Source organism: Rhipicephalus microplus, chromosome 1 (assembly GCF_043290135.1).
Source record: "Rhipicephalus microplus isolate Deutch F79 chromosome 1, USDA_Rmic, whole genome shotgun sequence".
Taxonomy (NCBI): Eukaryota; Metazoa; Arthropoda; class Arachnida; order Ixodida; family Ixodidae; genus Rhipicephalus; species Rhipicephalus microplus.
Window position 1 is genome coordinate 62752564 of NC_134700.1, and position 25678 is coordinate 62778241.

The window sequence follows — 25678 nt, forward strand, 5'->3', positions numbered from 1 at the left end:
CCACCACTCGAGCAAGAACCTTCTCCTCCAGGTCGGCTCGTTTTCAAGAATGGCCGTCGCTTTTTCAAAGCGACGGCCATTCTTTTTTTGACCGGGGCCGCCAAGACACGACACAACAGGAATAAAGGTGCTTACCGGAGTGGTTGCGAACATCGAGCAAAACGCGAGTTTCGAACACAGAGCTGGTCAAACGAAAAGCAGAAAATGTCTCTTTTGCCAAACTATCGGACCTCTGTGATGCTGTGATAGTAAGCTGTCAGTGCTTTCAGTTTCGAATGAAGCACTTTTCTATATTTCAATATAATGCAACCTTCGTTGCACAGGACTTGGACCACAGGCATGGATGCGATGCCACTGCATAGAAACTGGTCCACTGGTAGCTCCTGCGGAGAAAGAGAAGTAGACCAGAGGAAAGGCCCTGGTCCAAATGAAGAAAACGGCTTCTGTCTGCATCCACTAGCCGAAAAGGCACTCGCTAGTAAATTCTGATGCTAAATGTACGCATGTCAAAGCGAAAATTCAGTAGCAGCTACTCAGATTTCGGCCAAACCCCTGAACAGTCTACTTCTTCTCCTCCTCTCATGGCTCATAACCAGTGCAGGGGATTGGACGAGTATTAGGTGAATTTTCTTTTCAGTATTTCTTCGCAACACTTCTCGTATAAGCTAGGAATAGCTAATGTAATGAACTTGACTGTGGAATATTAGTATTGAAATATTTCAAGTATGAAGAATTTAGCTCGATACTATTTTAGACTGACTGATAAATTCGTCTATGGTGTCCGCTTGGCTTATGAAAACATCATAAGCCAAGAGGGCAGGACCAGCTGAGCATCAGTTGATGATGATGACCTCATACGGATGGCGCTCCCTCACAAAGGGGGATGGGCCAAATACTCGGTGGCAGGATACTTAAAGTCATGAAAAATAAGTCGAGAGAAAACTGCAAATGAATAAAAAATGGTTGCTGAGCGAGCAGTCAAACCATCTGTTTCCTCGATAGAAATAACTATGAATTATAAGCCAAGAATCTGAAAAATAATGATAGACTAACACGGTTGAAGGCCGAGCGTGGGACGGCTACACCCCCTTTTTCATCATCGTTCATTATCGTAATTATCAACGCAATAATGCTGATATTCAACACTTTCATCAACACCATTCAAGGCCCATTGGCTTGACCACAGCTCTCTATCAATGTGTTCGTCATCTTCAATGTCATTAGTCATCGTTAGCAATACAATCATGTTTACAATCTAACTGAATACTCTCATCATCAGCAGTAGCATTGTTCAGGAGGCCTTTTTTTCTTGTTCATGACTCTGCTTCAATGGGCTAATTATCGATGCTCTCTATATTGAAACACTTGATTCTGCAAGTCAGCTAGAAAATTATCGTATATATGTCTTCGCGATTCAATCCAGGTCCTGAATACAGTTGAACCTCCTTAAGAGACATGCTCCGAGCAGCAGTCCTTGTCTTTTATATGAGATGTCTCTTATAAACAGGACACCTTGTATGCATTTTCTTATCAACCCATACTTTACTACAGGCGCACTGATGTCTCTTAGACCCATTTGTCTCTTATATCAGTGTCTTTTATAAAGAGGTTCGACTGTAAAGCAAAAATAAATTCTAAGCATATGTTATGTAGCCGTGGCCTACTGGCCACGGCACGAAAGGAACACACGTGCACACGCTTCGAGAACAGGCAAAGGAATGACGTTTATTATCTGCCGTCGTGTGTTAATAAAAGATCGTGGTGGGGGAGGAGAGGAGAAAGGGAACAGAGAAGAAAATTTTACGCGTGCGCAGTGAACAGCCAGTCTGTGACACAGATACCGATACAACACTTAATTCTGCCTTCTAAAATTGAAAGCGATAGATCGGCTGCCATGTTCGCATGGAGCGTTGTAGCACTTGAGCTGGTTCACTTGAAACTTCAGCTTCGGTGGACTGACGTGTCGGAACTAATTCAGGGGCAGGATCATCTGGGTCTAAAGTTTGGGAACTCAACTGTTTTCTCAGGCTTGTGTCAGGATGTGGCGCTGATTCGTCTGTGCTGACTGGTGGATTGTCCGAGCACATGTGTTCCGCTTGGACCTGTGCTTGCTCTTCTGCAGGCTGCCGGCGGACTTGATCGACATATGCCATCGGAAGATCGCCCCAGGTGTCTCTGCGATCACCATTCGAGTCCCAGATGTAGATATTGCTTGTTCTGGTGTCCATTTGCTTCCGGCCCCATAGTTGCGCACGTGCACCCGGCTGTTTACCTGAGGCACGTGCGCGTTTCTGCCTTTCTCATATGGTGCTCCTCCACTGTAGTATGTAAAACAGCTATCTAGAAGCGATCTGACCTGGAAGCCTAAAAAGGCATTTCTGATGGCGACTTCCCACTTTGCTGAGGCGTTCTTCTGTAGCCTTAAAACAGTCGTATCAGTCTGTGCTCCAATTTTCCTCCCTTCATCTTCTGAAGCCTATCTTTCACCATTCGTACGGCTCGTTCCACAGCCCCATTAGATTGTGGGTGGAACGGGGCTGTCCTAACGTGCGAGATGTTTTTCTCGACGAACGTTGCAAAATCCCGAATTGCGTCCCGTTATCGGAGACAATCGTTCGGGACACGCCAAACTGACTGAATATATGTCTCGTAAACAGCTGACTGTTGCCGCCGTGGTAGCTCATTGCTTGAGAGGGATGGCTTCTATCCACATTGTGTGAGAATCAATTACAAACAGAATCATTCCTTCTATTGGTCCGGCAAAATCCACATCACATGAATACGTGATCACTTCTCAAGTGTTTGTGGCCAGCTTGCTGGTGGTGTGATCGGAGGCATGGATAATTAGGTTGTCAATGCAGTTCTTGCATGTCGCCAACAGTCTCTCAATTTCTCGGTCCAGGCCTGGCCACCAAAACAAAGATCGCGCTATGCACTTCATCGCCGATGACCCTTCGTGATTTTTATGCAGGAGCTGCATTAAACATTTGCGCGCCCCTGAGGGCACAACAACTCGGTGGGCTTAATAGACTAACTCGTGTGACAAGAACAATTCAAGTCGGCGGTTAAAAAATGAAACCATGTCTGGTTCCACACTTTCGCGGCTCTTCTGGGCCAACCATGCAGCACGTATTGCTTGATGCGCGCAAGTGTCATGTCATGGATTGTCAGATGTTGTAGTTCCCGCGTCGTTACTGTGCCTTCATCCAGGCTATGCAAACAAAACACATACTCTTGTGGCTCGACAGCGTGGCCAGAAATCGGTAGTGTGAGCCTGCTGAGGGCGTCTGAATTCAGCATTTGCTTTCCGGGAGTGTACTGAAGCTTGTAGCGATATCCGCCGAGAGAAAGTGCCCGCCGTTGAATGCGGGCTGCTGCCATAGCAGGCGTTGGGCGGTCGGATCTGAGCAGTCCCACGAGTGGTTGGTGGTTTGTAAATATTTATTTTATTTATTTATTTTTTTCACAATAATGTTAGCCCTCTCTTGAGGGCTCTTACAGGAAGGGTACAACCAAATACAAACCAACCAATATACATCTATGTCAGATAGTAGAGCAATCAATTAATACCTGTGTAACACTTTTAAAATAGACAAACACTGCCTGGATTTACAGCAATGCCTGCCTACGCATTACAAGGCTTCAACACAGCTGGGAGAAAGAAAACAAAGAAACTCAAACCAAGGAAAAGTGTGAATTCACGACCGAAGAGATAGTCCCAAAGCTTAGTGACACGAAAAACTAGTGCCAGCGCCTCACGCTCCGATTGCGAGTAGTTCCTTTCGGCTTTCATAAGAGTTCTTGAGCGAAATCTAATCGGTCGATGAGCGGTGCCTTCTACGTGGAACAACATTGCACCAAAGCCATGAGGTGAAGCGTCACACTCCAATTTCAGTTCTTTCAATGAATCAAAATGGGCCAGTACCTCTGCGTTCTTGAGACATTGTTTGGCTTGGACAAATGCTGTTTCCTGTGGGTGCTTCCACTCCCACCGTGCATTTTTTTCAGCAATCAATACAACAGGGTTAACGTTGTTGACATGTTTGTTAAGAATCTGGAATAAAATGTCAACCTGCCGACAAACGACTGCAACTGACATGGTGGCTGAAAATATAACACCCAAACATTTTAAATTCTCGCTAATTTCTATACTTTGGCAATGCAACTTGATGTGAAAGAATGCGCTTATTCTGTGGCTTGAACATGACTGCTTTTGTCTTGCTTACATTTATTTTCATCAAATTTAATGCAGACCACTTCTCTACATTTTTCATTTTGTTTTTACATTGTTCTATTAAGTGATGAATATGATTACCAATGAAATAAATACTTGTGCCATTCGTGTAAACAATAAAATTTGCCTTAGGATTGACACTTATGATATCGTTCAAATAAATATTGAAAATGAGAGGCCCCAAACTACTTCCTTGTGATACTCCGCTTTGGACGTATCTGACCTTAGAAGTAAAAGTGTTGATTTTCACAATTTGGGTTCTGTTAGATAAGTATGATTTGATGAGAGATAACGCATATCCTCATATTCCCTAATAGCTAAGTTTTGCTTCCAGAATGTAATGCTTAACCTAATGAAAAGCTTTAGAAAAGTCGATGTAAATACCAAGGACTATTGATTTATTTTCAAGCCCAGTCAATATATATTTTTCTGGCTCTGCTAGTGTTAATTCCATTGATTTATTCCTACAGAAAGCAAATTGGCATGGTGTTAGCAGGTTTGCCCAGTGAAGGTTGCTATTCAGGAGTGGAAAACTTTTTTTTTTTTTCTGGAGTGGAAAACTGAACAGCCAACGTCTTCCTGAAACGAATTGTGCAATTATGTTGCTACCCACTCATTTTTTTTCTTTTCATATTGGTGTCATTGGATGTAAGTCACAAAACAACTAATGACCGCTCAGCACAAGCCGCCAGCCATGTTATAGATTGTCTCCGGTTGTGCTGTTATGATTGGGGGCAATCCTGCTGCGGCAGCCGCGCGGTAATAAAGGTACAATACTAGAGGCAAATGTACTTAGATTTGATAGCACATCAAAGAGCACCACATGGTCGAAATTTCCAGAACCCAGCCGTTCTGCAGTCCTCATAATCCTATCATAGCTTTATGATGTAAAAATTGAACAATTACTATTCAGATTATGCACGGTATGTGTACTCTTGTTAATTCACGAGCTAAGCAAGCACCAGCAATGACGCTAGAGGGTGCAATCAGTGCTGTATAAATAAAATACGCGTTCTGCTGATGATTAGATTACCGAAGGCTGATAACACTCATTGCTCCTGTCAGAGTACAACTCGCTTTGCTTGTAGTTTAAATTACTTAGTTTTCTGGGCACACGTTAGCTAATTGTCAAGTTTGATTTCTACCAAAGTGACTGCCACTTTTTCCACAGTCACCCCCATGCGACAACAGAATAGTCAGAGGGGTTTATGAGGTGCACATGTCCTCATGCTGAAGAAAATTGGTTGCATGTTAGTAAGTATACATAAATAACAAATGAGCTATGCCAGCCCATAAGAAGAATAAGAGTAATAGCAGCTTTATGGGCTCTCTGTAGGCCTGCGTCTATACGCAATGTTCCACTAAGATATCACTGCCAACGTTATTGCTGCTGTACGCAAGTGATTTGGTATTGCAAAATTGTCTTTGATGAACAAGCTGAATCTGTACCCCTCTATTTGCACCATCGTGCGAAAGCTTCTCATAGAAGGTCATGTGACTAGAATGCAAGCCACTAGCTGGTCGGTAAGCTCAGCACCAACTTTCATCAATTACAGAAATGACAAGCAAGAACTGCAGTCAGCAAAGTGTCTACAGAGCTGCCCTTTTCAGAAGCTAAATCAAAGCCTAATAAGTTTCTCAGAAGTAAACTGATTTACTTTAAAACAAAACTTTTGAGATACCAACAAACATTTGTTTAAAATGAAAAACACTTGAGAAATTTTCAAGGTGTCGTTTTTGTGCACACGCTTTCGCTACTAGATTGTGGGGGTCTATAACAACACTATTGCGAATGTATTGAAGTATCATAAAATACAATTGGGAAGTATCGTATTAGATAAACTTTTTGAGGCAGTACCTCGTATTGTATCGCGATACAATCTAAAAGTATCTTTGCCCAGCCCTGGTGCCTACAGTAAAAGACGGGTTGATCGAAAAATGCATACATGGTACCCTGCTTATAAAAGACATGTCATATATGAGACAAGAATAAATCCCCAGAGCATGCCTCTTATCAAGGCGTTTTAACTGTACTCCATGTTTCGCTCAACATGATCCCTGAGAACTGAAAAGAAAATTCAGCACATAGTTTCTCTAAGCATATTGTCTTATTTCCCACAGATTGTGCATTTAGGTGGGTGCATTTGATAGAAGGAGTGGTAAATGCTGCTACAATGTCACTTTTTATAGCTAGTTGAGTAAAATTTCATTTCGTTATGCACCATTCAAGTATCGCAGTGAAATTTACTATCTACAGTTCTACAAGGTCATCCTTATCCTGAGCACCCTCGCATTTTCGAATAGAAGACCTGTAGCCATTTCACTTTGCTATGGGTTTTGTAAAACCTAGATTCTCCCTGCTATGCCTAAGTTTTCCTAAAGGTAAATTCGATGGCTGCAGTCTGCGAGTGGTTTCTTGTCTTTAAGACACACATCTCTGGTAATATTTCATGGTATTCTGCATTGCTCAGCTGGCAGCGATGCATAGATGCGATATCGGCTTTTGTAAGCTCAGGTATTTCAAGCTTGTCAGCTGCACGGTTTAAAGAGGTCATCAAGTTTTCACCACCCTTTACAAAAGAAATTCCATGAACTTGTAGGCTTAGCCACCTACTTTGGTACTCTAGATCGTTCACTTGCCGTTGCATGTCCTATTCTGCAGATACATGCACCTTTTCACGTTCCCCTACTTCTGTCACTATTTTTCTTAATTCCTTTCAGTGTCTTGGTTCGAGATCTCTTCTTGAAACTTGCCAAACTTCTTAGATATAAACTGAATGGACTGTTGCATGGCGTTTACTTTTTCCATTAGAGCCAGCAAGCCCGCATGTTTTAGATTGATCGATGCTAAAACTAAATGTACAACAACTAAACTGTCACTGCGATTGGTCCACGGTCCCACTTGCACAAGTTCTTTGCTGCCTCTGATTAGGATTTGATTGATTTTTCATGCAAGCCAGCACATTCTCTAAGATGGTACATGTATGAACACTCATTGCACTTTGCAGACTCTTCTTCACGTGCAGGTAACAAACATCGATAAGCAACTGTCAAACAGGGCGCACAGAAAATTAACAAAGAGATACAGAACAATGCAAAGAAAATACGAGTTACGTCTGTTATATTACTGTATAGCAACAATGGCACCAGCGGCAGCAAAGGTATGAGAAAAAAAAGAGAAAACCGTTATGACATAAGGAGAGCTACTAACTTGCGAGATGGTGTATAGAGAATCAGACGTGTTACCAGTGCTGCTGCCACTGCCAAAATGCGGTCGCCTGAGATACCCACCATTGTATGAGGCTATGAAGCTTCAGGAAGCGCTTGCGCAGTCAGATGCTAGATGTTTTTATGAAATGCTGAAGTAATGCCAACATTTCAAATCGATTTTTTAGGCAATGCATTGGCTAGCTTTATCCCACATTGCTGATATGTGTTGTCCACATATGTGGATGCTGGGATACAAAGAGTTAAAATTGCCATCAAATATGCCCCTGATGCCAATACGTGCCATGTTCTTTCCGTTCTTTTTTGGGTTCTTACTTTAAAACATCCATGTTTCTATCAGGATAAATGTGAGCTCTCAAAGAAGTGCATCTTTGCCAGTTACCTGCTTAGTACGCACTATTCCTTTGGTTTTGTCTTTTCCAAATCAGATTTTAAGTGTAGCCACTCGCTGCACAGTTTTAAAAGCTGTACTAAAACTTTTTTAGAATACACTGCATCTCTCAACGTACAACAGAGCAGTAGAAGGACCTGCTATCTTCTGAAAGTGGACAGTTTTATGAAGTGACCACAGTCCTGGACCGACACTGCTGGTGACCTCATGAAATGAGAGTTTACTCCTCCACATTTTGCAACTGGATCACTGTACACCATGCTTAGCATTTTCTTGATCAATGCGCAGGACTGCTCGGCCAATCATAGCTTGGCTTGTCTTCCAGAGTAGCCCAGCTAGCACTTCATCCTGAGCTGCAACGGACGGCCTGCACTGGCAGCAGTTGTTGAAGTAAGCACCTCCAGCATCAGCCAGTTCTGGTGCCGTAGCACAAAGCACGGTTGTTGCAGCAGCTTGTTCTATAGATTTAGTAAATGGCCGCACCAGCAGGAAAAGAGCCCAATACAGCCAACTCTCGCGTGGAAGGCCAGTAAACACCATGTTTCCAGGATGTAAAGCATAGGCACGCACGCCCCTTGGCCCACACCGCCGGTCAAGTTCGGCCGCAAACAGCACGTTACAAAGCTTGGTGTCATTGTACGCTAGCATGGGATAGAAGCCTTGACCCGTTGGATTCGACAGGCGGTCTTCAGATAAGTTAGCACTTGACAGAAAGCTGAAGCGATGGCTCTCAGATGACAGTACGACGACGCGTGCAGGTGCTGAAGCAAGTAGCAGTGGTTCTAGCAGCATTGTTAGGTAAAAATGACCCAGGTGATTCACCTGCAGGTGGCAAAGCACAAACGAAGGCAAATGTGGGTAAAAATCTGGGAAGGTTACACTTATCAGCAAGCATCGAGTGAAGCCACACTACTTGGAAAACACTTAATATTAGGCTAAATATTTTCACGCTCCCAGAAGAGTAATACAGACAACACAATGCAATACCATCAGTGTAAGGAACGGTGTGTTGAAATAAAACAAAAAAAGAAAATGAAACCATATTTACAACCAGAATGAAAACGTAACAGAATCGTTTTGGAGCAAAAAGGAAATACCTTTCACTGATTTATGAACCAAGTGAAAAGTTGGCAGTCAGAAACAACCAACATAAAATAATGTGAGCAGTAATACATATCTCCAGCAGGGATTATAAGGTTTTTGAAAGATGGGGAACCAGCAGATGGAAACAAGTCGGCCATAGTTTCAATAGGAGAATCCATCTTATTGTCAAAAGCGCCTATTCACCTTCAGCTGTTATATATGGGTTAGTCATGGACGTCACTGAACAGAAAAGAAAGAAAGGTTTTATAGTGTCCTGCACCAATATATTCATGTGAGGGCTCTAAAAGCCAATTATCTACACGGTTGCAGAGCCAAAGATAACACATATCTACTGCAAATAGATGACATTATCAAAATGATGGGGCACTATTAGGGCAACATGGCTCAACTTTAATGTTCAACTCCTTTTACCCAGCAATAAAATATTCATTATATTCTGAAACTGAATGCATGAACTCCCTTCACAACAATATGTGTTGTATATATATAATATATTTCATATAAATCCTGCATTTCCAACTTAACTTTATTTCACACAGTTTTTCATAGTCTTTTGCCCTTGCATCACACATATCAGCACTAGCACGAATCTCACATTGCACTTGATATGTTGCTCACAAGCACAATTTCATCATCTCTTTTCCGCCATGTAGTTGTGGGCTGAAACAGCTCTCCCTATAGTATCACTGCCATCATATGCCTTCACAAAGAACAAGGCCCTATCTTTTGTAATTACAACCCTAACGTAATACCCCTGTTTAGGGCCTTTTGGGCACAATGAGTGAATAAATGCATTCTGAACTGGGAAGACAATAGTGAATGAATGCATTCTGAACCTGGAAGACAACAGTGAATGAAAAACCTCATTATTAATGGTTACTTTGGGAGAGAAATAGCTGCCTTGTTTCTGTAATTTGCAGCAAAATATGTTGCCTGTAGATACACAAAATTAGAAACAATTAAAGACCATTATTATCATTTATGTCACAATTAGATTAACTGTTTTCAGTTCAAACATCACTTTGAACTTGACAGGTCATTTTGGTTTTCTCACAAATTCTATCCACAGCAGAAAATCTGTTAGCTAGTTGACCGTCATTTAATTTAAACCAAGATCCTGCTTTTGCTATTTTAATTGGAACATCAGAGAGCTAAATTTATGAAGTGACTTCAACTAGTATAACGTTTTGGAGTCTGCATGTACCTTGCACAAACTCACACATGACTGTTAACTTTTTTTTTTGTCTGAAACACAACAGAGCTTATACACAGTAGGAAACATATATCCAAGAAACCTAACCCCTCTGAACCTTTCAAATCCTTTCAACCAGCCAACGAAGAACTTCATACTAATACTAAACCTGCTTAAAATTTCTTCCTCAGAACTTTATCTACTACTCAAATAAAATATTCAAAAAGCCTAAAACCCTTGCGTGCCTTTAATTTTTACCCACGGAATTGCATGTATTTGGTCGCTGGATTTATATTGCCAAACACAACTCACAACTTTCAGAAAGTGCGATGGCACAGAAAAGTTTATATCTGAAATTGTGATGCAATGATAGACATAAATTATTTAGGCGACAATCATTCTTTCAGGTGCAAGAGAAACTGAGTGCAACTTGTCTAATACACTAACGCTTTCAAATGTATATTTCCTAAAACACTGAATGGTGCAAACATGGAAGAAAACCTGCACTTGTGTCTGTGTTATTTCTATGGGTGCTTTTGTGCACTGCTTCATTAATATAATTCCTCCCTAATTAGTTCACAAGTGCATATCAATAAGGAAAACTGCTCATGGCAATTTTTCTTGAAGGGGCCTTGAAACACTTTTTGAAGTAACCATGAAATTAATTCACTGGAAAAGCTTATTGCCTCACAAATTCAATGCCACACAAATTTCAAGAATCCATCCAGTTTGAGTGGAGTTACGAAGATTTGTTGCATGCTGCAACTGCATTATCTCTTCTCTCGTCCCGACGAAAACACTGGAAGCTAAGCAGGGAGGGATGGCAGGGTCAAAGAAAAACGTCACAGGCACCTCATAACCTTAAGCACTCTTTTTTTTTTTTTCGAATACGCGGCTTTTTCAGTGTGATCGCGCATGCACACATGAACAAGTCCCGGCCTCTTGCGTCGACAACTGAGCGCACCATGTTCAAATCAGCAAATGGCTGATAAATGGGCTTTTTACAAGTGACTTTTTAGTATATTCCTTGATTTGTCAAGACAAGAGAAAGCAATTTTTAGCTAACTTCGATAATTTATTGTGAATTCCAGGCTGCGTGTTTATTGTGAATTTATTGTGAATTTGGCTTGCGTGTTGTCAGGTGCCTCTAACTACCGATCATTTTTTACCATGCTCAAGAAGTGTTGCAGGACCTCTTTAAGTGTGCCCCAAGGGGTTCACACTCAAAATTAAGGTCATCCTCTTTTTTTTTTTTTTTTTTGAGTGTGCCCCAAGGGGTTTCTCAAATGCCTAAAAAGTATATATTTTCAGAATCTGTCATGTTAATTCTCCTGCAGTCACAAAATTGTCACTGTTTTGTCTGGCTTACTTCATTGATGGTGCTTTTTAAACTCTACCTGCACACAATGTTGTTTTTTGCTCCCTATTCATGAAGGACCAATCACAAAAACTAAGAGAGACACAACTGGGGGGTTCAATCACCAGTAATTGGATATGCCTTGAAAGGTACTCTTTTTGTTCAGTCATAAGGTGGAAAGTGCAATTCCTTTACAGCCTACATTATTCGCTTATACAAGTTCAGTATATTTCTAAAATGAAAAAAATGATAACAATGCCAGAATTGGCAAATCAGTGTAATGCAAGCATAGGATGACTTATATAATTATGAAAACAATTATTGGGGAAAATGGGTATATACTCTGGTTCTATGAAAAAAGCCTTTGACCAATTTGTAAACTTCAGCTCGAAGCTGCGCTAAATTTTTTAAACAAACCTGAAAGGTGCGTTCAAAGCCATCCTCGGTGACGGAGTACGGTATCGCGAACACCCCAGCGTTGAGGATAAGTATGTGAAGGCACTGCCGTTGCTGTGCCAAAGCTGTGGCAAAGTCACGCACAGACTTCAGGGAAGCCAGGTCTAGAGGCAGGAAGGACAACTTGGTGCTGGGCTTTTTGGCCTTGGCCTGGGCTATGGCTTTCGTAACAGCATCAGCTGAGCGGCAAGCAATGATCACATCGCAGCCATGTGATGCCAGTGTTAGGGCTGTCTCGAGGCCAATGCCTGAGCTGCCCCCCGTAATGACCGCAGTCTGGCCATCCAGGTTTCGTCCGTGCAGCACCTGTGGTCACCAAGGCAACATACGTGTGAGTCATCCTGTGACACATAAAAGGCTGTGAATGCAGCAGGAAGATTAGCTCGCTTGTAAGAATTTATCACTGTTCGCAGGCAAAAGTTATATCTTAAATTGCTAATTATGTCTAAAAATGCCCAACATAGCCAAACTGGGGAGCCTCTAAATTTATGAATTTTTTGTCCCTTTGTTGGATGATGGCTAGTTCTCAGATCGATTGAAGATTCTTTGCTCAAGAGCACCTTTGTTTTCCATTGCTTCTGTGCATCATCCTGTATGCATGTAAGATTCTCAGCCACGCACAATAAACAGTTGGCAGTGAGTGCTGTGTGTTTCTTGAGTGGAAGCAAGTGTGAATATAAGTGTTTCTATGGATTCATAAGTTGCACTAAATTTAATTACAATATGATGTCTACATTTAAGCACAGTCCCTAGGCTCTAAATACTCGATAAAAACAGAAATACTGCATCGCCCATGCATTTGATGTGTACTCTTTGCTTACCAAAATGGTCCAACTGCACACGGATGTCTGTCAAAGGACAGACATCCGTACCTCACGCCAGCAGAGCATCAATTACTACCGCTGAACCCTTTAGTTGTGGCGTGAAGGCAAAAAGGTTACGTGTCGCCAATTGGCCTATCACAACACACAGTGGCTGAATCAAAACCTTTCACTACTTATTCTTCAACAATCACTATATATAAAGAGGGTGCACCAGTAAGGGCCGTCATCGAGGTGGTCTGGCAACATTAGGCTGGGGATAAGGTCTGAACGGCAGCTCAATAAATCATCAGTTCCACTACAGTAGAAACACTCTGTGCGTGCCATTCTTTTACCTGGTGTCAGAAAATGTTCTGGAAGTCCGAATCCCGAGCCTAACTCGCTCATTGAGTATGGATAAACTGCCCTCTCCTGAAGTTTAGATTTTTTATGATAATGCAGGCAGAGAAATGAAGATGCTTTTGTCAGCGCATTGAACTTTTCTTCACTGCAATGGCCTCGGACAAATCGCGTATGTCAGCGCTAAAAGTTGCAACCTTCTTGATCATCACAGAACCTGAAGCAATCGAACTACTTAGTAGCTTACGGCTATTGTAAGTGTAACATAAGAACTATGAAGTAATTGTTATAGCTTTCAAGCAATATTGCACTCCCAGGACGAATGAAACTTGTGGCATATGCAATACTTCATCACTGGCATACAGCAGCAAGAACGCCAAAAGCGACACTTTTGCAAAACATTGTGTGCACAAAGGCCTGCATAGAATGTAACGCATACAGTAGCTATTACTTCTTTTATTCTTCTTATCTGCGGGTGTAAACCACTTGTTACCTATATACTCACAAACGTGCATTCAATTTTTTTGAGCAAGAGGACATGTGCACCTCAGAAACTCCTCAGACCTATTGTATTGTCACATGGTGATGACTGCGAAGAAAAACGGCGATCAATCTGGTAGAAACGAAACTTATTTATGGGTTAACTTGTGCCCAAAAAACTCAGTAGTTCAAAGAACAAGCAAAGCGCGCTGTACTTTGATAGCGGCAATGAATGTTATCAGCTTTCTGTAATCTGATCATCGGCAGAAGGCGTCTTGTATTTATACAGCATTGATCTCACCTTTCAGTGCTATCGCTGGTACACGCATAAGCTCGCAAATTAACAAAAGTATGCATACTGCACGTAGTCTTAACAATAATTGATCAACATAAAACTACTATGTACATGATTATGAGGACCGCAGAAGTGGAGGGCGCTAGAAATTCAGCCACGCGGTATTTTCAATGTACATGTGTCTCGAGCATCTCACCTCCACGGACATGTGGTCACAGCAGCAGGATTTGCTCGTAATCTTAGTAGTAGAGTATGAAACAATCTCAAAGTTTACGAAACATTGCCGGCGGCTAGCGCCGAGCGGTCGCAAGTTTTTTGCGACTTACACCCGATCACACCAAAATGAAAAGAAAAAAAAAGGAGTCCGTGGCAGCATAGTTGCACGTGTGGTCGCAGGACAACACCGCTATTCATGCTGTTGCCGCATATAGCTCTAATTTTGAGGCAATTGGTACTAGTAAAACCAAGTTAACAAATGAAAAAAAAATCAACTACATTCAAACCTGAATATAATGAAAACAGATATAACAAACTATTGCTTATAATGAAGTAAATAAAAATTATTCTTGTAATAGATGCAGTGCTGGAAATAACCTTTGTAATGAATTTTTGGATATAATGAATTTATTTTATTTTAGGATGCAACTTTGTTATAATGAGCTTTGAGTGTACTATAACTATAATAGAAAAGCCATTCTGCTTCAAGCATTCATGACGAATAAGCTGAGATTCACAAAACAGGTGGCGCTCCTGATAGGTATGGCACTTATTTATGAAGTATCGTCAACTTACTTGTGAAGGTAAGGCAATGAAAAAAATCAGTGGCTATGAAAAAATGCCTGAAACGGCTTGTCGGGTTGGACGATTTGACATAACAACGTTTCTTTAATCCCCTTTATGATGATGATGTTTGATGTTTTATGGCGCAAGGGCCATTTCACGGCCAAAGAGCGCCAGTTCATCTTACTAAAAACATGGACAATGATTGTGACAAGCGGCTGTATAAGGGCCATAAAATTCCTCGCGGTAAGGCGGGTAAAAACATACAAGTAATAAAATCATGACCATGTCGTGAAAGGTGTGTGTGGTGTGAATAGATGACAAAAGTTGGTGATAATAAAAGACGATGGTGGATATGTATGGCATTAGCACAAGTGCCTCACTCGTTCATACCCTTGCGTCCAAGGGCCGTGAGGCAAGTGCTTTCTTGTGTAACCACCGCAGCAAAAACCTCTCTGGAGAGGTCATGCTACGGGATGCCCGGGTATATGATATGAAAACTATGAATTTCTTTAAAAAACACTAACAATGATTTGTGACTAAAAAGCGGTTCCCTACCGACGAACATTGCAGGGTGTAAAGGTATATGTTGTCGGTAGGGTAATGGAAAGTGTTGTTTTCTTACAGTGTCCAATTGTTTGCACTCAATTAAAATGTGAAGGACTGTCAATACTTCACCACATCTGTCACACAATGGTGGATCGCCACCGGACAAAAGGTGTGTGTGTGTCGTGTATGTGTGTCCTATCCTGAGTCTCGTTAGTATTACCTCTGTATGACGCGATTTCGATACGGGCAGCCAATGACCAAGGTGTGGCTTAATAACGTGTAGTTTGTTTTGTCTGTGTGTATCCCACTTGCTCTGCCAGTATACTCTGAGGTTTCGTTTGAGAGACGGCTTAAGATCAACGGCCGGGATCGATATGGGTGTAGAGGCAGTGCTTTTGTGTACGGATGCAGCGAGCTGATCCGCCCTCACGTTGCCTTGAATCTCACGGTGCCCTGGCACCCAGCACACTACAACATGTTGTTTGAGTGTGTATAGTGTGCATAAAATGGAGTAAAGTGAGACAAGGACTGGGTTTTTGTGTTTTTTAAGAGTGTGCAGAGCCGTTACTACACTGAGGGAGTCTGTATAAATTACTGCTTTTTGTATTTGTAATTGCTTGATGTGTTTAGCCGCCACAAGTATCGCGTAGGCTTCCGCTGTGAAGATACTTGTGCCTGGATGTAGAGGGCCAGCATCCGAAAAGGATGGGCCGACAGCAGCGTAGGACACAGAGGAGTTAGACTTGGAGGCATCTGTAAAGAACTCAGGACGTGTGTATTTGTGTTGAAGTTCCAGGAAGTATGTTCGGATATGGGCAACAGGCGCATGTTTTGTAACTTCTAGAAAAGACACATCGCAGTCTATAGTCTGCCATTGCCACGGTGGCGGGTATGCTACAGGAGCCATTAAACTGTGTTCGAGTGACACTCCAGTGTCCTCAGCTAGACCCTTCAGGCGAACTGAGAAGGGCTGCCTCATTGAAGGCCTGTTTTGAAAAAGAATGGAGCTCGACAAGTCATTAATAGTAGAGTATGAGGGATGCCTCTTGTCTGCTTTCACCTTAAGGAAATATACAAAGGACATGTAGGTTCTTTGCAGATGAAGCGACCACTCATTTGACTCCACGTAAAGGCTTTCTACGGGGCTGGTGCGAAAAGCACCCGTAGAAAGGCGGATGCCCGAATGGTGCACGGGATCCAGCATCTTCAAAGCACTTTGAGTCGCAGACTGATAAACAATGGCCCCATAATCTAAGCGGGTGCGAATAAGGCTTCTATATAGGTTCATGAGACATTGCCTGTCACTACCCCACCTAGTACGTGACAACACTTTTAAAATATTCATGGCTTTTAAACATTTTGTTTTTAGATACTTGATGTGCGGTACGAAGGTCAACTTGTTGTCCAAGATTAATCCTAAGAATTTATGCTCCGTATTAACAGACAGACGTTGACCGTTCAGTTCAATGTCGGGTTCTGAGTGCATGCCTCTCTTTCTGGAGAACAGGACACACGTGCTTTTTTTTGGGTTCAGTCGGAATCCGTTTTCCTCTGCCCATTTGGAGAGCTTGTTTAAACCTAACTGAACCTGCCGCTCACACATTGCCAGATTGCAAGACCTAAAGACCATCGACCATCGACATATGTACAATAAAACATATTGCGAGGGATGGTCAAGCGCAAGGAATTCATTTTTATGAGAAAAAGTGTGCAGCTAAGTACACCACCTTGTGGCACGCCTGTTTCCTGGACAAATGTTTGGGAAAGAACCGTGCCAACTCGGACACGGAATGTCTGGTTTGACAGGTAACTTTCGATTATGTGAAACATTCTTCCGCGCACGCCAAGATGGGATAGGTCTCTTAGAATTCCAAAACGCCATGTTGTATCATAAGCCTTTTCGATATCGAGGAACACAGAGAGAAAATATTGTTTATGGACGAAGGCGTCTCTGATCTGTGCCTCGATACGAACAAGGTGGTCTGTCGTGGATCTACTCTCTCGAAACCCGCACTGAAATGGGTCGAGCAAATTGTTTGTTTCAAGAAAGTGTACAAGTCGGCAGTTTATCATTTTTTCGAAGACTTTGCACAAGCAGCTTGTAAGTGCAATAGGCCTGTAACTTGAAGCTAAAGAAGGGCCTTGCCCTCTTTCAAAATGGGAATAACAAGAGCCTCTTTCCAGGAGGTAGGAATAGTGCCAGAAGACCAAATAGCATTGTACAAACAAAGTAAGGTTTTTCGGGTTTCGTTTGGTAGGTTTTTTAACATTTCATACATCACACGGTCAGAACCTGGGGCAGAAGTACTGCAGGAGTTTAGAGATGTTCGGAGCTCAGCTAGACTGAAAGCTTGGTTACATGCCTCGTATCTGGTGGATTTGTGTTCGAGTTTCTGCTTTTCAATTCTTGTTCTGTATTTTTGGAAGGTGTCAGTATAGTGGGACGAGCTGGATACCTGTTCGAAGTGTGCACCGAGGAAGTTTGCCTGATCTTCCAAGGTATCACCCTGAGTGTTTACGAGTGGAAGTGTGTGTACTTGTTTCCCTGCTATCCTACCGACCATGCTCCAGACTTTAGCCTCCTGTGTGTATGAATTAACCCCTGATAAAAACTTCTGCCAGCTTTCTCTTCTGGCTTGCCGACGCGTTCTCCTGCCTTGAGACTTTACTTTCTTGAAGTTTTCAAGATTTTCGGCTGTCGGTGAGTTCCGAAGCAGCCTCCAAGCTCTGTTTTGCTGTTTGCGCGCGTTTCGGCATTCAGAGTTCCACCATGGCACACTTCATTTTCCAGGGTGTCCATTTGTTTGTGGGATGCATTTTGTTGCAGCATCAATCAAAAACGCTGTGAAGTAGTTCACAGCGCCATCAATGTTCAGAGTACAGATGTCATTCCAACCTAGACAAGCGATAGTATGAAACTGTTCCCAGTCGGCTCTGTTTATGAGCCACTTGGGAACACGTGGTGGACACTCAGTTATTGTTGTTGTGCTCAAAACTACGGGGAAGTGGTCACTTCCATACAGATTACTGACAACTTTCCACTGGAGTAGAGGCACAAGAGATGGAGATACTATGCTCAGGTCTATGGAGGAGTAGGTGTTATTAGCGAGGTTATAATAGGTTGGTTCTTTTCGATTTAGGAGACACGCGCTCGACGAGATAAGGAACTCTTTCGATCAGTCGACCTCGCGCGTCATACCGAGAGTCACCCCATAGCCTGCTATGCGCATTAAAGTCTCCAAGGAGAACATAAGGCTCCGGAAGTTCATCAATTAGAGAGTGTAAATCGCGTTTTTGCAGCTGATAGCTAGGAGGAATGTAAATAGTGCAGATTGTGATCAGTTTATCAAAAAGAACAGCTCGAACAGCCACTGCCTCAAGGGGTGTTTGGAGTTGTAAGTGTTTGCATGCTATTCCTTGTTTCACTATGATGGCAACACCTCCGGATGATGTCATAGCATCAACACGGTCTTTTCGGAAAATATTGTATTTACGAAGAAAATTTGTGTGTTTTAAATTAAGGTGTGTTTCTTGCACACACAGCACTTTTGGCAAGTGTTCATGTAAGAGTTCTTGGATGTCGTCAAGGTTTCTGAGAAGGCCCCTGACGTTCCATTGTATAATTTGAGTGTTCATGGTGATTGTGAAATAGTGCTGTGTGTATGAAAAGCGAGTGGCTGTTTAGACGGGGAGTTTGAGTTCACTTAACAGGGCCATCACCAGGCCCTGTTATTTGCTTTTTTGTTTTCTTGGCGCGCTCCAAGGAGCCACGCCGCTCTTTTGGCACCAAGGGTGCCGACGTATCCATTGCCTCCTCGGAGGCACTGGATGCCCGCACATGCGAGCTGTTAGTTCGGATTTTGGGCCTCGCCTGGTGAGGGGAGGCCTTGAGACCCGAAGACTCTGGAGTCTCCGGTCTCTGTTTGGGAGTAGGCGGTGTAGCCTGGGCTACAGCCGCCTTGGGGGCAGGTGCCACAACCGCCGGCTCGGTATGCGCGGGCCGAAGGGGTGGCGAAGGCTGGTGCGGCGGTGCCCCCTGACGCGCCGCATCAGCGTATGTAGGTCCATAGAATGGAGCGACTCTTCGCCGTGCTTCCTTAAATGTAATGTTCTCCTTCACCTTCAACGTAATTATTTCTTTTTCTTTTTTCCAGTATGTGCAGGAGCGTGAATATGCGACATGGTTTCCTTCGCAGTTTACACAGTGTGGCGGTTGTTTGCAGTTCTCAGACACGTGGCCTAGGACTCCACATTGTGCACAAGTATGGCGACCACGACAGGTTTTAGAGCCATGGCCATACCTCTAGCATTGGAAGCAACGACGAGGGTTTGGTATATACGGCCTGATAGATGTCTTTGTGTACCCTGTTTGAATTGATTCCGGTAGTTTACTGGATGCAAATGTAAGTATTAAGTGTTTTGTCGGTGTTTCCTTATTATCTCTTCTGATGATGATTCTCTGTACATTAGTGACGTTTTGGCTCTTCCACCCCTCCAAAAGTTCAGTCTCAGTCAAGTCAAGTAAGTCCATGTCAGATACCACTCCGCGAGTTGTGTTCATTGATCTATGTGGTGTTACGGTTATTGGTATGCCACCGAAATCTGAGAGACGGTCTATCTTTTTAAATTGTTCTTTGTCACGGATTTCGAGGAGAAGGTCTCCACTAGCCATTTTTGTTACCTTGTATCCTGTGCCAAGAGTTTCGGTAAGACATCTAGAAACCAGGAAAGGAGAGACGGTTCTGGCTTGCTTTCCAGTTTTCTCACAGTGAATGACGTGGAAATGGGGAAAATTTTCTGTTGGCTGGTTAAAAAAGTTAATATCATCGGTGCGTACCCGCTTTAAGCCGGTACGATCAGACAGAAGAGGGAATGCTCCATGCATGCCGGTCTTATTTTTGTTCAGCAGCGTTGGCGGCCACCCACCACGGAGCCCAACAAGGGGACGCTGCAAGTTTGCAGGTGCTGAAAGCTTGCAGACGTCAGCCGTACAACCCTGCTATAACCCAATGCGCCTAGGCCAAGGTAGGCTATTTGCACAGGGTTAACCCTTGCCACCAGGAAAATTGGAAGTAAACAGAAGAGAGTAGAAGACAGGACAGATAGATAGTGAGAGATAAAGACGAAGATGTAGGAAGAGAGAGATAGGAAAAGGCGACTGCCGATTTCCCCTGGGTGGGTCAGCCCAGGGGTGCCGTCTACGTGAAGCCGGGGCCAAAGGGGTGTGTTGCCTCTGCCAGGGGGCCTTAAAGGTCCAATCACCCAGCGTCGGCTCAACCCCCAGGATCCCCTTTTCCCCGGACACGGCAAAGCCACGCACGGCTAGGCGTGGGAGGGAGTCAAAACTCCCCCGTTAGCTCGGGTCCGTGGTGTCGCTACACACCAAACGCCTACTTGCGCAGGCGCCCCTGCGGGTTAATCCCCTTTATAAGATCTTTAGGATGGCTTCTAATTAATCCCATTATTATGACGCAAACTCAATTCGGTCATTTTACCACGCAATAAATAGAATGTTTGGTACTGTATACTCCATGCATGCCCACATAATGACATACTATTTGTTTCCCAAATAGCCTTGGAAGAAGAGTAAACTCAAGTGAATATAAAGAGGTAAGTATAGCAAAAATAAAGGAAATAATTAAATTTAAGGATACAACAGAAAGCTTATTTTGGCTATACTTTACCAAAGGCATATTGCAATCACGAGACCGAAAAAAGAAACTGCTGTTCCGAGCACTAGGCAATTATGGGATGCAAGAGAAGGACAACTGAGAAAACACTTGTGATAACAATCGCATTATAATTTCAAAATCTCTTTAAATAGAAACAGCAGAAAGAAAGAGGCATGGTAAGCCAAGACATCACCCTATAGTTAAGTGCTTATTCTATGAGATACAGCATTAGCATCTACTGGCGATGCTACAGTTCCACGCTGGAGAGCATCATCAAAATTTGCGCAGACATCGCCACACACATTGTGATACGCAGCACTCGCAAATGGTTTAAGGGTGTAATGGCTCTGACACAACTAAGGAGGGAAGAAATCTCGAAAACAAAAGGCACATTGGCAAGTGCACGAACATTGTGGGATATGGTGTGGAGCAGCCGTGGAAGGATTCGATTCCATCGAATTATAGTTAAATAGAGGCTTTTATTTATGCTTCAGAGGCAATGAAGACCCTGCTACTACTCAGGTGACCCCGTTTCTCCTCTTGTACTTGCTGGCACTTCTTCCTCATCTGGTGGCTTGCCAGCGCTTGCGATGGATTCAACAATCCCGACTGAGCAGTGAAGTTGGTTGTACAGTCATGTTACCACTTTCAGGTAGGCCTCGTTACGTCATCGTCTCCTCGTTCTTCTACTGTACAAGAACGGCTGTTACCACCAGATTTCTTAGCTGAATGAACTCTGCGAGATTATGTTGTTGCCGGCTTGTCTTGTCATGATGAGCTATCTGACCTTCAAACTGGCTTATTTAGCGAAGCTTCTCCTTCCATTTGTCATGCAGACTGATGCCCTCTTCTGTAGTCAGCTCCCTAAAGTAGGCAATTGGATCCAGAGGTCTCTAACTCAGCTGTTGTGATTCTTCCGCCTGCAGTTGCTTTATGCCAAAACAATTTCACAAGGTCTTCTTGTCTAGGTTGCCACTGAGGTGAAGGAGTTTTGTCGGCTTTTCACCATGCTCACAGTATAGTCGGAAGACACATCTTTGTAGGCAAGCTGTAAGAGATGCTGTCGCAGCTTCTGGATGACAGCTTGGTCTTGCATGCGCAATCGCTTGTTGATTTGTACTGCCTGAGACGGCTCTTCTAGACCGCTCTCCAGGCTAGCCAATCGCGCTCCGCTTCCTGTCATCTGTTGATGCATACATTTCACAATGTCTTCCAGCTGTTTCTGTCCTTGAATCAATTTGTCCTGGTGTCGGTCCTTAACCAACTTCTGCTGCACCTTGGGCATCAAAGAAGTCGAATGCTTTAGCTTTTCCTCTGCAGCTAGCAGCTGCTTCCGAACTTCCAAAAACTCCTTAGTCAATTTCTGCACTTGTGACTCGTACTGCACTACCAAGTCTGCCTGAGCAGCTTTTCGCATGACTTTTTTAAGTTGATGTTCTAATTTTTCGCGATGTCGTCAGCCCTCGGAAAACAGAAATTATCTGTTATCTTGGTTGCATTATCGCTCTGTTCCCGTTCGCTGTTCATTCTCTCTTCACGCCATAATGATCGCAGCTTGGTCTTCTTGGCTTTCGGCGATGCTGCCTGCTCGATGTTCGTTTGGACTTCATTTTGACATAGTGCAGCGTCTCTTTCATGAATGAGCCGCTTGCGATTATTTTATAATGTCGTCTCCGTGTGGGCCCTCATTTCAGAGGACGGTTGGCATTTGAGTAAGCGCACTTGTATTATGTCCTTCAAGGGTCCCACTTGGTACGAGACAGCCAGGAGAGCTTCCATATTTTCGATAATCAACTGCTGATGACTTACGTGGCTCCCACTTCCTTGCAATGTTCGCACTTGTGAATTTACTGAATTGATTTGGTTTGCTCCCGCTGTCCTTTATGGCGCTTTGGTGCGAGTACAGAGTAATCTTCCATGGGTCACACATGCTTGAGGCATGTCAGCCTTTGCACTTCGAATACGATATCATCTGTTGACAGTAGTGTGCCCTGTGGCCTGTCGTGGTACATCAGAATCACTGTTCGTCACGTGAAAGCACTTGCTGCTTCTGCGTCAGGGACACGACGGTGGCACATGCTTCTGTGGAATGCTGTCTTGTTGTGCAGAACACGCGAATCTCTCCGAGGCCTTAAGAATCTCCAGAGGAGCTCGTCAGCAGAATAGATGAAGTCGACTCGTCCCAGCTGTGACTTCGGGCTAGCTTTTTCGAAGAATGTTGACCACCACTATCTCGTCTACTGCTATCGTTGTCACTCTAGTCAGGACTCTCTAGTTCGATTGAAAGGAACCTAAAGACCATCAAGCCCCGAAGGATCAGCAGCATGGTCCGTAGCCCCTTGTGTGGCACAAGTACGATAGTAGAGAACTACGATGTCACAGAGCATCGACAAAAATAAAGACCGCTGCACACTGAGTGACTCCAGCCCTTAGATGTTCACTAGCACATGGTCATATAGTTGCCAGAGGGCCCTTGTGTCACCGGATGCGCGAACAGGAGTCAAATAATGTAATGTTGCAAAAAATTCCTGCTCCTGGCGCGTCTTGTCAACGAAGCGTTTCTGCAGCATGTCTACAGCATCATTGTAACAAGTTTCCGTAGTTGGAAGACCAGCCACCGCTGAAGCAGCGTTTCTTTTCAAAATTTGTCACAAATAATGAAACTACTCCACCGTGGTCAGAGTGGCGTTGCTGTGGACAATCTGGACAAACTGCTCCCAGAACTCCATCCCTGTTTACACAAATCCCCAGAGAAGGGCGCAATCATGAGCTTCAGTAGCTTGACTCCCGTCCTGCCAGATGGTGTAGCGAGCGCAATCGTATAGGTAGCCGTCGCTGATCCATCTTCTGCTTGTGTACTTCAAATGCGTTTCTGCCCGCTTAGAAGCTCGGACAGGATATGCGTTGCGTTGTCCTCGTACTTTATTATAGTATCGTGCTCGGCTTGGAAGTCCTCCTCCGGGATGAGACTCTCCAATTCAGAGTTGATCTTGTTCATCTCATCGCTAATCGTTTTGAGTCTCTCGAATATGGAAACGAGCTGCTGATGCGTCGCAGAGTCGTTGCTTAGTAGAGTACTTGCTTCATTGATGATCCGGCTGTACGGGGATCGTCGGGACGTCCACGTCGCCTTGATCTTCTCCATGTCTTTCAGGCCACTCGTAGTCGTCGGTTGGTCCATCCCGGGTCGATCAGCACCAAAATGTGTCGGATATGGCGTGGAGCGGCCATGCAAAGACTCGATTCTGTCGAATTATAGTTAAAAAAAGCTTATAGTTAAAAAAAGCTGCAGAGGCCATGAAGACCCTGCTCCTACTCTGATGACCCCCTTTCTTTTCTCTCTCTTGTTTCACCTATTACCCGTGGCGCATACACACTGTGAAGGTATTGGCCAAGAATTGAGTGGCTTTATAAGATAATGTGCAGTTTTAGAATAATAAAGGTTACAGAATAAAAGATTACAAATGACCTAGGAAATTGTGGTGCTCAATCTAATGCATATAATTATCGTGCTTGCTGGCCCTTCTTAATTGTTCCTCATCTGTGTCAGCGCTCGCGATGGATTCAACAAACATATAGTTTCTGTCGAGACTGCACGAGCTCAGCCATGCTGCTTTGCTTCGCTGAAAAGGACACACCCACCTCACTCATTGCCTGCCCTGACTAGTGGAGTCGGACGAAAAAATAAAATGATGTCACTGCCCTTAGTTTCATTGAGGTGGCTTTAGTGATACCAGTAGAAGCCTGAGCAGTGGAGTTCAGTGAGCGATTAATGTTTTGCAGGGTATAGCGTTGTGACCGCAGTATCTTGTATCTTTAGATACACGACACACATATATCAAATGTAAAGGAAATACAGATACTCGTCTTGCAAGACGTGTCACGATACAGAGATACCCAAAAAGAGTATCTCAGATACATGTATCTTCGATGCTGCCCAGCCCTGCCTCGTGGTTACGTCGAAGAGAGAAATACCTGCATGGCCGTAGAGCTGGCGTCGAACCGCTGACGGGGGGCGCCTTCCTCAACGGGGAATGCGAGCCGAGGGTCGGTCTGGCTTCGACGTCCCGAGGCCCGCTCGACGAAAGCGCCGTCGCCGCTGCGCACCCAGCCGAACGGCAGTCGCTGCGCGACACGCTTGCGCTTTCCCGTCCGCGGGTGCACCCACTGCGTGCGCTGGCCCAAGTGGTCGGCGTAGTAGACCGAGCCGTCGCTCGCCACGCACTCTTCCCAGCCCGCTGGCAGTTCGTCCTCGCTATCCGTCTCGGGCAGCAAGCTCGACATGCTCGCGGCACTCTGATGTCCTTACGTTAAAGCTGGTGTCCTTGCGATCGCCGGCCGCGGCATCAAACTCCTTGATCAAATGCAAGACTTGCCCTTCGAGACTGTATGCTTTGCGTCTTAAAAGGTAGCAAGAGTAAACAAATCCCGAGGTTAAGTGACAGCACCGGTGGCAAGATCGTTGTTTCAAGATGTAGCTGGCCTTGGAGATTTCTTTCAAGCGAATTGGGCAAAATAAAATGTACCACTAGAGAACATCGCTTTTCTCAAATCATGTTCTCGCGCGTTTGCCGGCTACCGGTAGAGTGAACCGGCCCCAGAACCTAACGCAAATAAACCAGACATCTCGAATGAACCGCACACCAGCCGCACACGGTACATGAAGTGAGCTCATAGAATAAAGGTGAACTCGGGGAACACCCTACCACAGCATATGAAGCATGGAAGATAAACCGATAAATATAGGATAAAAAAAATAAAATACCGTGACGTCGTCAGG

The 25678-nt window shown here is 43.9% G+C and overlaps 1 protein-coding gene across 1 annotated transcript; it reads right to left on the bottom strand.

Annotated features, from left to right (window-relative positions):
• Positions 1 to 1699: 1699 nt before the first annotated feature.
• On the bottom strand, positions 1700 to 25631 carry Wwox (WW domain-containing oxidoreductase). Its single transcript, XM_037429999.2, has 3 exons — positions 24874 to 25631; positions 11924 to 12268; positions 1700 to 8675 (listed from the first exon to the last, which is right to left on the bottom strand). Exons 1-3 carry the CDS (start codon positions 25180 to 25182, stop codon positions 8100 to 8102), a joined length of 1230 nt encoding a protein of 409 aa, XP_037285896.2. The 5' UTR covers positions 25183 to 25631; the 3' UTR covers positions 1700 to 8099.
• Positions 25632 to 25678: the final 47 nt, after the last annotated feature.